The following is a 13,584-nucleotide window of genomic DNA, read 5'->3' on the forward strand; positions in this document are numbered from 1 at the left end:
GGAATGTTTTTGCACTGAGATGGGAGGTTATAAAATTTATTGAGTGCAGAGTGGTTGCATTGGTAAGCAAGATTAGCTAGCAGCCCCCAGGAAGATGCTGGTGTTCATGTGAAGCATTCATGAGCCTTTGGCATTCTCAGAAGAAAGTCTTTGGGCACAGTACTTCCTCTGAGTATTTTGTGAACCTTAAATTTGAATTTTAAAGCTCTTTGGAAGAAAACCCATGGTTAGGCTGATGTACTGAGAAACAACCACAAAGGTGGAAAGTCTCCATGGAGAGCACCAGAGAAGGGCACTGAAGCAATCCAAGCTCAGGGATTGCAGTGTTCCCCATTACCTCCTCATCCTCCCCTGCTGACTTTCATTCAGCAATCAGTATAATACAGGGAGTGAAATATTAGCAGTGTAACTGACTTTCTACCAGAACGATAAAAATGAGACTGGGTGTTAGTTTGTGGGTGGTAATAAGCTTCTGGATGCCCTCAAGTATTAGGAAACTGTGTCAACTGGCCAGATGAGCTTTCCACAGTCATTCATCTTCCCTGAGAAGTGAGAAGGCCCCACAAGTTCTTCTCACTTCCCTTGCTAAGGAAGGGATCTAGGCTTAGAGATCAGGTGTTCTTGAAGTAGGACAAATGTGTGTCAATACCAAATATGCAGTCAAGTAAAGGAAAGTACTGTAGATAGATTTTCTTTCCCTAGGTATAGCAACAATTTTATATTTTTAAATATCGTTATTAAAAGTGCAAAAATTAGAGTTCAGGCTGTTTCTATGTAATACAAGAATTGCAAGAAGTAAAAATATAAAATACACATCTATTTCACTAGCATACTTCTTAACATTGCTGCCTAGGGAAGATGATAAGCTATAGAAAATGTTCTGTAAGTAGCACCAATGGTGCACCAATATTTTTCCTGCTGTTCCCTAGCTGCTTTAAAGATACTAATGGTCTCTCTTCTTCATGGTAGAATATTAGTACAGAGGCAGAAAGTAAAGAATTCAGTTTAATGTTAGCAGGAGATTCACAGACTGGCTTTGCCTCTTTAAAGTCTGCAGATCTCTGTAGCCCCATTTTGGTTTTGTTTGAGTGGAGGCTGTGGCACAAGCTCTAGGGCTAAGTCAAGACAGAGATTAAACACAAAGGTTTGGTCTCAGGGTGCTGACTGGCATCAGGACTCATTACAGAAGGCCCAAAGTACTCCAGCTTCTCAGAAAACAGAAAAATTTGTTTTAGAAGGAGTTTGGAGCCTTGGAAGTCCCAGAAATGAGGCTGCTGACAGACTGAATAGTGCTGATCTGCTGTGGGGAGAGATACAGTCAGTCATAAAGGCTGCAAATTTGTGTATTCTGGTGTAATTGAATAATTAGTTTTCCTAAAATGTCTGTTTATCACTTTAACACAGAACAAAACTCATAGCAATATTTTCCAATAAAAATACTGGATTTGGGCATTTCCTTCGAGTGTCTATCTCCAAAGAGTCCCAGTTCTGGAAGAAAATAGGCTCGTACTTTAGGGGATATGTAAGTGATGTGACTAAAGGTGCAGTAAATGGACCAAACCAAACAGGTCTGTCTCGTCCATCTTTCTCCCCCCACCCTGTTCCAAACAATTTTGTCAAGAAAATTTCCGTTGAGTTACAACAGTAAGATTCAGGCCCCCAAAGCACAATAGCACTCAGAAAGAACTGTAATTATTTTAACTGTTTTTAACTATTTTAACAGATTCTCTGCAGCAACAGTCTGCTAGAATCAACAGACTACTGGCTGCAGAATCAGAGGACACCATGCCAAATTGGCTTTGTAGAAGACAAGTTGGAAAGCAACTGTACATCAGTAAGTACTCACTGCCATCTCCTCTGGAGAAAAGTTCCTTCAGATTTACTTGGGTAGGGTGTGGGGCTGACAACAGTACATGTTAAACTAAGAAAAGTCTGTAATTTCCAGTTTTCTTTTAAAAGCAAACATATAAACTAAAAATACAGACTTCTATACAGAGTGCATTAATAAAGACTACTGCAGAGGTTTCCCCACATTTGGCTTTCACACTTTGGTGGCTCTCTATATTTTTTTATTTTCATAATCTGCAACTCTCAAGAAAAAAAAATAAACCAAAGAGAAAATTATTCCAAACCATAACTTGTTAAGTGGCAGGTAAAGAGCAGATGTTTAAAAGGCTGCTCAATGTTCCTGGAAGCAGAGAGACACAATTAAGGAGAAAAAGCTTTTTCCATGTTAGATGAGGGGAAGCTGCTGAAGAGCTCAAACAGAATTGTTTTGCACTTGAAATTAAATTCCAGTCTCATTATTGTGGGTTATAATGCTATTAAGACCAGGTTTTGTTTAACAATGTGCATGAAGAAATAGGAGTTATGTTGCTTTATAAACTGTCTACATGAAACTGGATGGAAATATATGGCTATGTTTTTAATAGTTTTTTACTTGATGGAGGACTCAGAAGAGCAGATCTTTCCTCAGAATGCTATTCTCTGGTCTCAGTGAGAAAGAAGGGCTTTAGAAAAGATCAGCTTTATCTCAAACACACTGCCTGTGCTGCACACAGCCTAAAGACCAGCTGAGGGCTCTCATGGAGTCATCTGGGATTCCCTCAAGGACATGGACATTCAGGCCCAGCTGATGAAGCCAGACTGCTGCTGCCAGGAAACTGAACCTCCATCCCATGGTGGCTTCATGCCTGGGGTGATGCAGAGTGCCTGAGAGCAGCAGGAGTGACATCTAGGTCAGAGGTTATTTGGCTTAGTTCAGTCATACTTAGCGCCGGTCTATCAGTTTCCACAAAACAAAGTGAGCAAAACACACAACCCACTCCCAGTGTGCAAGCGAGCAACCTTACAAGGTGAGAACCTGAACAGGTTCTTAACCAGAGCAGGTTCATCAGGCAGGTAATCTGTGGTATCCTTGTTTTTTCATATAGGAAGGGATTACTTTTAATGCAAAACATACTTACTACAGTCACTTGATTTTACTATTTAGTATTTAATATTCTAAAAATAAGGCTTATTTCCTCTGAGGAAATTATTACCTCAAATAATAATATAAGAATTAATTATGGCTTGCTTTTTGACCTGTTGAGCTTTGACTTTTTTGCTCAATTTTGCATAGAATCTTAGAGGAAATTATCTCTGATAGGCTGGACATACCAAGCAAAGCTAAGTCGTTACAGAAAGACGATGCCATTGCTAACTTCTTTATTTCAGGCAACATTTTCTGATTTTACCATGCTGTCTGCTTTAAAATGTTAAACTGCCTCAAAGAGCTTTTTCCTCTGCACCATCATTATTATAAGGGTTTTTTTTAATCTTTGGAGGATATGTGTCTAATTGCTACACATTTCATTAAACTTACTTCAATTAACAGTGGTACTGTTTAGCAGCAGTTTACCACTGAGATTAGGATACATAGTTTCCTGCTAATATGATCAGGTAGTATTTTGAAAGTAGTTTAATTATGCATGTCTTGTTTTGTTTGTTTCTACAGAATGAGAGCTTAATCAAAATCCACCTAATAGAATAAAATGCATGGATTTGTGAGACATAATCATGCATAAGCTCCACAAACTGATTTATAAATGCAATTAAAATTTCTGTAATGTGACATTCTTCTTACCCCATGGAGTGACCTCACAAAATAACAGTAGTTTCACATAAAAATATATTTTTGCTTAGTTCACTATTTATAGTTTTTTTCTAGCACTGGACTCTCCTAAAGCACAGTCTCTTCATCTTGCACTCAGAAATGTCAATTATGATTTTATCTTAGCAGTTGCTAAGATTTAACACTTTTCTTCGCAATATTTCTACAGTATCTCCTTGTTTAAGGTGGTATTGCCACACTGCTAAAGATGTATCTTAATTTTCTTTTAGGAATTCCTCACGAACATGGTCATGAAACTGTTATTTAGGAAAAAAACAGGATACAAAACTAAATGAAGGGGGAATAAAAGGTGGTATAGTCCTGCAGGATATTTGGCATTAATTTGGTTCAAGATTCTCGTAAGTGAATTTTCAATAAATTCTCCAGCCTTTCATGCTCCAGGCCAGCAAAAAGCCATTAGAAATTATATTTGCACTGAAAAAAAAATTCTCTCAAAATGGACCCAGACTTCAGTGATCTCCTCACAAAATCATCACACCCCAGTGGCTCTTTGTATGACCATCCTTTCCCAGTATGGGGACTGGGAGAAAGACATTCCCACTCCACAAAGCCTAACACGGAATTGTCCTTGAGAAGCACTGATGCAGGAAGGTAGAACCTCTCCTTCCCAACCAGCGTGCCTTTTTAAAAGGGACAGTGGATTTCCAGACTGGCAAAAATCCTACAAACTGCTTGTCAAATATCTTGGAATAGCAGGAACTTTGCACCCCTAAATGGCAGTGATGGATATGGAAGGTGGAAAATACCTGCTGTTCAATTAAAACAAAGCACTAAGAAACAGTGCTCATTTCTTACTTAGCATAACAAGATAACACCTCTTAAAGAGTAAGGATGTGGCAAGGGCTCATTTTGAATTGTTTTATATCTTCTTAAAGCTGAGCAAAAAAACTGGATTTGCAGGCAGATGGATGAGAGAACAGTTTCAATAAAGTGTTAAATGTTTTGAAATATTTTTGAAATAGTCCAGCAGCTTTTCCATTTGCAAGTGCTCCTACTCTGTAACTACAGAAATGCTCACTCAGGAATGTTCCTAATGCATGCTGTATGTATAGATATAGGCAGTGGGATATTGGTTAGATCCAGCCCAAGGGAGCAGTGGGAATACATGGCCAGAGCAGAGGGAAAGGACAAGGACAGCAGCCCAAACTTCAGTCGCATTCAGCCATGGCAAAACACCTCTAATTGTTGGCTGCTTTTTTGTGCCCCTGTGCCATTGGCGCTTTTTGGGAAGTGGTCTGTTGATGATGGTGATGAAGGCACAAAGGAGAGTGGAAGACTGTGACTGAGGGAGTGGGACAGTGGAGACAGAAGCAACCACTAGGTGGGCTTATGCCACTAGGAAAAACCCTAATCCATCTGCAGCGCAGAAGGAGAAATAATTACAGTTGAGGGTTGTAATCTGGTTATTTTAGTGCAGGAGAACATACCCAGCCTAGGAGACAAACTTGAGCTTTTCAAAGAATGCTTCACCTTAGTGAAGTGACAAGTGAGAGAGAAACCAGATCATTACCAAAGCAAAGAAGTGACGTGATGATGGATCATATGGTGTGGGTGTCTCTCACTAACATAGTGAAGAATGTCACTTTGCTATCAGAGCAGCTGGATTTTCAGAACCAGTTGCTTGCCTTGCAACTGCATGGCTTTGCTGTCCTAGCAGGTATTTCAGCATTATCACTTTCATTGCAGTTTAGCCATCAAGCTTTCAAACTTCAGGAGGAGGTTAAGGATGCCATTATGCACTAATTTGAGCTGGTCAAATCAGGGCTTCTGTGGTCTCACCTCCTCCTCCAGCTCCTGCTTCATCTCATTTACTGCCCTGGCATTTGTACAAATGCACGGTAAATAATTTCAGAGAGAAAAGTAACTGTGAAATTAAGAAATTAGTTTTTCTAGCCAAGTCTTCCTTGAATCATCTCACCACATTGTGAGATAAATGCCAGTGCTCACTCAAGGGATGGAACAAAAACATCCAGGAAACAGTTCCCACAAATTAATTCAAACTGAATGATAACATATGCAGAAAGGAAAAATCTCTGGCAAGGTGTATTTTGATGATACAAAGGACAGCAGCTTTCACTTGAATTAAAATAGATTATGAGTAGTTTTCAATCCTTTCTTCACCAAGTCTTTTTAAAGATATGGCACTACATGTCTTTTGATGCTTAGGTACAAATACACAGATTTTATTTTTTTTTTTGCATTAATCCTTGATACTAGATTACATCCTTGCTAACAATACCTTGCTAACAATAGTGCAGATACTGTGTCAGGAACATTTTCTATCCCTTAGTCAGGGCCCCTGTATCCCATATGTTCTTCAGAGTGTCCAAAGAATGAGAGCATGCACTCACTGAAGAGTGATGGTGTAGTCTTACAGGAGCTCAGAAAGAAGGCTTATTCCCAGGGCCAGTAGTAGTCAACAAGGCTTTTTACTCAGGTAAGTACAGAAGTGCAATATTGAATCCCAAAGGAAGAGATTTTTGTTTGTTGGCTCGTTTTAAAACAAAGCCATGTTCCTGAATAGTGACCATGCACAGCTGAAACAGGTGCTGTGTTTTACTGTGTTTGAGTGAAGTTTTACAGTTCCTAGCTAACATAGCAAAGTCCTACTTTCCTGCCTAAAACCACCAGACCTACGTACTAAGACCTTTTTCCTCCCTCAGGAGATTGCTTGCACACCCCAGCACTATGTCATAGACAGGGAATTACAAGGGTGTTTATTTTACCTTTCACTTCGTAATTATTCAACCATCTTCAGGAACAGCATTGTCTCTTTCAGAAATCAAAATCTATTTGTTGCTTTCCAGATCTAAACCATAATTACTGGAGATATTTTAGGCTTAAGTCTCATCTCCCTATTCAGCTTGACGTTACCTTAATTACATCCTGACGAGGTGCAGGAATCAACAGCAGCAGGCTAAATTGTGGCATTGAGTTGTAGTCCTTCCTCAGGCATGTGTGGGTGTTCATGCTGCTGTGGTAAGGAGTTGTACCTTCCAGAGAGCCCCTCTCTGGCTAGCACAGGGAAATAAAACCCCTCCTCTTCACCAGTGGCTCTCTACCTTATGGAGCTCAGTGCAGGCAGACTGAGTACTTGCTTAAAAGGCCACTGAAAGGATTACTTGTATAATCTGTAAAACATGTTTTTCATTTTCTGCTCTTGTACATGGCTCTGAAAAATACATCTTCACATATGAGCTAATGTTAAGACAGAATTAAAATATGCCCTTAAAGGGTTGCACTTCCACATTTTCAGTACCACACGTATATCCTACAGCAGTCAAAAGCTGCCTCATGAATTCCAGAATGTGGAAGACTAACAATAGATTTTCTTCTCTTTCCTGTCACTTCAGGCTTGTGACAGTCTTTAATCTTCGGTCTAGATCTGTCCTCTTCTTTCCTGTCCCTCCGTGGTAGTCTCACACTGCAGTGTTTTTTTATCTGTGCTTAAGAGAAGCGGATGCTTAACCTTAGTCTGACAAAACTATAAATAAGCACTGGGAGGATCAAGCATGGCATTGCAGCTGTATCCTCTCCAGCATTCCACTCTAGCTTATTCTCAGTGCCTCCATGACCTGCTTTATCAAGAAATGAGATTCTTACACTGCCTCCAGAGTGGACATCTGTGACTGTGCTGCTGTTACAACCACAGGCTCCCTCTAATATGAATTGCAGGCTGAGGTTCACAGAAATTTGTTAAACATTAAGTATACAGGGCACTGGAGAGAGTAGATGGTGCATGTGGCATAAATATTTATTGGAATATTTTCTCTAAGTCATAAGTGGCAATTAATTACATGAAACCCAAAGGAATAAGCTTTAATGGGAAGAAAATATTCACAGCTGGTTTTGAAGCAATGGATTATGAAGAGATAACTTGGGAAGATTCATTAATGCAGCCCAGCCATTAAAATAGGGATAGTCTCTAAAATATCAAGAACCATAAATCTACCAAGTCATTTGTGATAAGCACTTTCTGAAGAATAATTTGAACTAAATTTCAAACACATTATTGCTAAAAATGCTCGAAGGAGAGGAGTGCAACATATCCTTCTGACAACATATAAGGTGTACCTAAAAGAGAATTACGCTGGGCTGGGGAGACAAGGGAAAGTCATGTCAGGACCTTATTTAGGTGAGTTTCAGTGGCTCATACAGGAGATGCACTCAGTTGTCTCCTTTGGAAACATTCCATTAGGGCCTGCAAGAAGAGTGATTGGAAACCTTTTCTCATGTTAGATAGCAATTGTGCAGCTCACAGGAGAGGCTTTTACATGAAAACTGAAAGGAGTAATGTGGCTTTTGTGACCATCCCAATGAAAATATAGGGCAAGAATGGGAAATAGACTTCCTCCATTCCTCCACTCACAGCTAGAGATGGAAATTGCCTCTCTCAATCATGCAAAGGACCACACAACAGAAGGAAAGCTCAGATCTCATTTCAAATTAATGTTTCCTCAACCTGCCTTGCATCCTGTTGTAATTTTGGGCAGAGAAACTGTCAGTAGAGTTCCATGGTCCTACTTCAGCACAAATGGATTTTTTGATGGTAGGCTGATGACTTTGGTGAGATAAGGAAGGTACCTTATACCACTGTACACCACTGAGAGATACCTGTCATGAAGTTTTTTGAGTTATTTGCAGTACAGAAGATGGGCCTGAGCTGCTTCATACTCTGAGGTTACCACTGTGTGCAGTGCTGGAAGTAATTTCATTCACAGTGGCTAGTGTGGGGCTATGTTCTGGATTTCTTCTGAACACAGGGTTGATAATAGAGAGATGCTTTTGCTATTCCTGAGCAGGGCTTGCACATAATTAAGTCCTTTTCCCTTGTAATGCCCCCACCAGTGAGTTCACTTGGGTGCAGAGCAGGCTGGGACAGCAGACCCCCACTGGCCCAAGGGATGTTCCCTAGATGTGACATCATGCTCAGCACAGAAAGCAGGGGGGACAAGGAGAAAGAGGGGACAGAAATTCTCCCACCTGTATAATAGTGCTGCTTCACATTTTCATTCATGCAAATCCTTTTGCAAGCAGCTAGAGGGCATATCTAGTAGTTCCAAACTAATATTTTAATTTCTACATTTCACAGCTGGTTCGTCAGCCGCAATCATTTTGGCAAGATGGAAATTAATGCAAGACAAGCACTGCATCCAAATGCTAATGGATGATTAGCTCTGTCTTCTAAAAACTTTTTTTTTTAATTCTGAGTCACTATCAGGCTATTTCAAACATCTCATATAAGACCTATTCCAGCTCAAGATCCTCTTTAACCATTTAAATACAAAAGTCACATTTTACAGTGCATGGAGGAGAGAGCTGCATCTCTCATTCCAAGTCTCCTATCTACTAAAAATGTGCACTCTGCATATTAGTGATAACTACTAATGACCCCAAAAGAAGTGATGAGAGTCAATGGCAGTGAAAATAAGTCATCAGAATTTGTTCAGTGGAGGAAAGGAAATTGTAATCTAAAAACAAATACCTGCAACAGAAAAGCAACAATTTCCTTATTTCATAAAAATATTGCAGATCTTCACAAAAATATGTCAATCCTTAAAGCTATATACACAGTATATATATATATATATATATATATTTATATTTATATGTATGCTATATACACAGTATATACTTCTTCAGTAGATACTTACCTGTATGCTCAAGAAAAGGAGACATTTTCGGAAGTTCCCTCACTGCATTCTTACATCCCAAGACAGCACACCAATTCAATAGCAAGGCATGAAACAAAATCCTGCCTGCTTCCCAAAACTACTCCGAGGTGCAGTAATAGAAGGCAAAATAATAGTAATGATTAAATAACAAAAAAGGTAGGAAGAACACTCTGGAGGAACACTCTGAATATTATTACCTGAAACCCACACATTTCAGCTAGAAGTTTGGTAATGGTTGATATCTCTCTTTCCCAGAAATTACAGGAAAGTGTCTTTTCCATTACATGCTTTGTAATGGCAGTGTCACAAGCCTCACTGCTCTGCATGAAGGCATTTTAAAGACTACTATAAAACCAGAAGGAAGGTGAATAAAGCTGACACGTTGGGCATTATGAAACCATATGCAAAAAAAAAGCCACATGCACGTTCCTGCTTCAGATAATCCTCATCTTCATGTGTGTGTGTGTGTGTGTGTGTGTGTGACTGCACAGTTACATCTTTAAATAGCTGAGAAATCTGAGTGGGTGCAGGAGCTGTGTGCCCCCAGGCAGGGTTTCTAATTGCTCTGCTCCAGCTGAGGCTGCTGCTGGCTGTGGCAGCAGAGCTCCTGAGTGAAATGAGCAGTTGTTTATCACACAGATAAACACACAAGCCCGGTGACAGAGTGAGAGCTTGAAGAGCATAGCAGGTTGGAAGTTGTTCTGCACAGCTTTGTGCTCTCAGTGTGGAACCTTAGATTCCACTGTAGGTTGCACCTAACTGCAGCTGAGTGTTTTGCCACAGGTGTTCTCTTCTCCAAAGAGCTTCTGTTGGGACCTTGTGTAGACAAAGGGTGTGTCATGTGCCCTGTGAACTGAAAGATGCACTGCAGCTGTCCATACAACATCTGTAAGTTAGAGAGCTAACAGAAATCACCACCCATTTCAGGGTCACTGAAATTACCAAAAACACCCCTCCTTATTGTACTGCAGGAACCTAGCTCAGGCTGAGATTTCCAGGTCCATTTCCAAAAAGATCCAACCCAATCCTCAAGCAGATGCCAATATTTCTCATCTCTTTGGTCTTTTGCAAACAGACTGGAAACTATGGAAGCCCAGCCTTGAATCATCAGCCTTGAAGTCATATTTTTAAAGTAATTTTTTGTAAGTATATGGGAAGAATTTGTATCAAATTCACCAAATTAATTTTTCCAGTTAAAATCCCTTTATTTACTATGAGACTTTAAAGAATTTCCCCATTTGCTTCTTGAACAGTGTATTTGGCTAAGCAAAGTCCTTCCAGATCCACACATGCACCTGCACCCTTTTTGTTTTTTAGTTCCCTTAAAGTGCTTGAAGAACTCCGTGAGAGGAAATTATATAGCTTTACTATTTTATACTGGATTGAGGAATTCAGTAAAACAGACCTCAACTGGGGAAAGACCTAAATCTGTCCAAAAATACATGTGATTAGGCATTCTCCCAAAGCAGCTGTGGGTTTGTGTCAATAAAGTAATTTGACAAACTCGTTGAGTTAGATTTAAATTAGTTTAATTTTTCTAAAGAATCAAGAGAACACCTGCGATTACAGCCTAAGTATAGATGCATTATTATGGTTTCTCATTGCCTGTTTACCAACAAAAATAATTTCAGGCTCAAATAAAATAGTAAAATAAAACTTTTGAGCTTACTGGTTCCTACAGGTTTTATGAATAGAGATGAAACTGAGGAACTGTAAGGGTGTGAACTCAAACCTTTCTTACACAACAGAGAAAGCAGACAGAGCTACACTTTTAATAAAGTCTACTGAGAGGAGAGTGGCAGTGGCAGAGCTTACACATCAATATGCTGAAAAGTTAGCCTTAAAATGGTAACAAGCAGATAAGCAGACTTTTCTAATCTCAGCACTCACACAGCCAGTCAGACAAACAGCTGTTTTCCAGACTGAATCATAAGCACAAGAACCTGTACCATTCCTTCTTTTTCAAGTATTCTTGCTGCCTTAGAGCTCTATCTATTTATAAACTGTCTAACTGCTGGGGCAGAGATGCCCTGAAATTTGTAGAGCATGCATGAGCAGACAGATGCTGTGCACGTCCAGTGCAGGAGAAATGGGGGTCAGTCCCAAAAGGTTTGATTAAAAATGACAGAAACCATCAGTGTCACCAAACTGTATCCATCACAAAGCTGTAATTTCTGTTGCTTGTAACAGTGGTCAGCAGTAGCTCGAGATTTTGTATGCTGAATATAAATTCTGTGAATGGAAGGGTGAAACAATTCTTTTCAAGGGGAGAAAACACGATGGTATTGGTATAAAAATTTAATTTTATGAGCCAGGAAGCAGGAAAGAGGACTGGGGCCAGGATGGGCCTGGTGAAGAAAAGGAAGAGCTGAGGAAATTACCCGGATCAGTTAGATTTTGCAGTCCTAATTTCTTATGGTGTATAATGGTGCATATTTATCATACAAGTGAGCTCAATCAAAACCCATCATCAGACCTGCATGCTTCCTCCCTTAATTCTCACCCCATCCTCTGAAAAGCAGAGAGAACTTACAGAATTATCTGCTTTTAGTGAAGAATTTTTTAATCAGAGGAGAAAAGGGACCTGTTTATAATCTAGAGACAATAGTTTCTGATCTACTGGATACAGTCCTGAAATCCCTTCACAGAAAGCTTTGAGTAGAGATTTATCAGGAAGAGATTCATAAGGTGTGACAACCATGGAGCTGCTGACTTTCCCTGCTGTCCTGCAAAGTGCCACCTCCCTGTTCCTCCTTCCCCCAAATGTATTCCATAATAAAAGGCACCTAAGCCTGGGAGACTGCAAAATACATCAGACCTATCCCACTGTGTGAAAAACAGAACACAAATGAGATACATGGTCTGAACTATTATTCATACTAACATTTCACATTAAAAGATGGGGATGGAACATGCTGTGTATTATAATGAAATGATAAGTATAATTAGAGTAGTAGAGGCAAGTGAGGAAGAACTAGCTCAGTTTAAAAACTCAAAACCAAATACACTGTTCCAGATATTGGTGTTTTAGCCACTGATCTGAGACCTGAATCTGGTTGTATAATGCACAATTGACTTTTTCTATCTGCTGACAGCTCCACTTACACCTTGGTAATTCCTGCTCATCCTGACACCCCAGAGACCTGGAGCAGGCAGAACCTGAGTCTGATCCGTCTCTCACAGGCACTGCTATGGCGTATTTTCACTTGACATCTTTGTTTAGCAAAATCATTTGCATTTTTTAATTAGGCTTAGCCACACTGACTTCCTCATCTTTCTCAAGTACTGAAAAATCCTGTAGAGCATCACAGAACAGTTTGCTGTGCACAGATAAGCAGAATGGATTTAAGTGCTTATAATGCTTTAATCTTGTTTTGTGCTTCTGCATGTCACATAAATGTCTTTGAGAAAAATAATTGATTTTTATAGTAGTTCAGAGCAATGCTGTACCAAATAAAAGTATCTAGGTGTGTTAAAGACATTAAACAAATACTCAACTGTCCCAGAAATTTGAGCATTCATTTAGTAATGTACCATCAGTGTTCTCTTTTCTGTAAATCAAACATCATCATAATTTCCTGCTTTAGTTGCTTACAGGATTAAAGAATTCATCTGTTTGTCTCTGTAACCTGCAGGCAGTTGTATTTCTTGGTTTACCAAAACCAGCCTGGGCAGAGACTGCCAAGACAATCAGAATTTGGGGCTGCAGGGAGTCAGCCTTCCACCTTGGTTTCATTGTTAAATGGCTTGTTTTTTGAAACCATCAAATAGTTTATATTCTTTGGTGCCTTTGGTACAGTGTTTTTAGCCAGTGATGGTTTCAGTCATTTTAAACAAGACCTTTTGGGATTTCCCTCTGTTTCTGCTGAGTTATTTAGCAGAGTCTGGCCTATAATTAACCACAACAGTTAAAACTTTATTGCATCATTGCATTTTGGCAGTTTAAAGTTTCAACAGTTTCTATGAAATCTTTTCCCTGGAAGCGTCTAAAATTCGGAAGTCCTGTTTTACGACGTTTTGTCCTTTTTTTTCTGGAGCAGCCTGGTCACTGACACATGTCTGCAGACTGTGCTTGTGTTTCAGTAACAGGCCCACCCTGCTGAGCAGGAGGGCAGAGGAGGCAGGAAAAGGATAAGGTGCAGGGCTGGCTTCTGAGCAACCCACAAACTGATTTCAAGTTACTACTTATTATTTTGCTCATGAACAAATTCTCCTTTAAAAATACATTGCACTTCC

The 13,584-nt window shown here is 39.7% G+C and overlaps 1 protein-coding gene across 1 annotated transcript in view; it reads left to right on the forward strand.

The window, feature by feature from the left end:
- SPHKAP (SPHK1 interactor, AKAP domain containing) overlaps positions 1 to 13,584 on the forward strand; it is a 43,907-nt gene that overhangs the window by 4,474 nt on the left and 25,849 nt on the right. Inside the window, exon 2 of the mRNA XM_062499336.1 lies at positions 1,724 to 1,834. Within this exon, the coding sequence (XP_062355320.1) occupies positions 1,724 to 1,834 (111 nt within the window). The remainder of the gene's footprint in view (positions 1 to 1,723; positions 1,835 to 13,584) is intronic.

The sequence above is a fragment of the Cinclus cinclus genome, chromosome 10, assembly GCF_963662255.1.
Source record: "Cinclus cinclus chromosome 10, bCinCin1.1, whole genome shotgun sequence".
In the NCBI taxonomy this organism is placed as follows: Eukaryota; Metazoa; Chordata; class Aves; order Passeriformes; family Cinclidae; genus Cinclus; species Cinclus cinclus.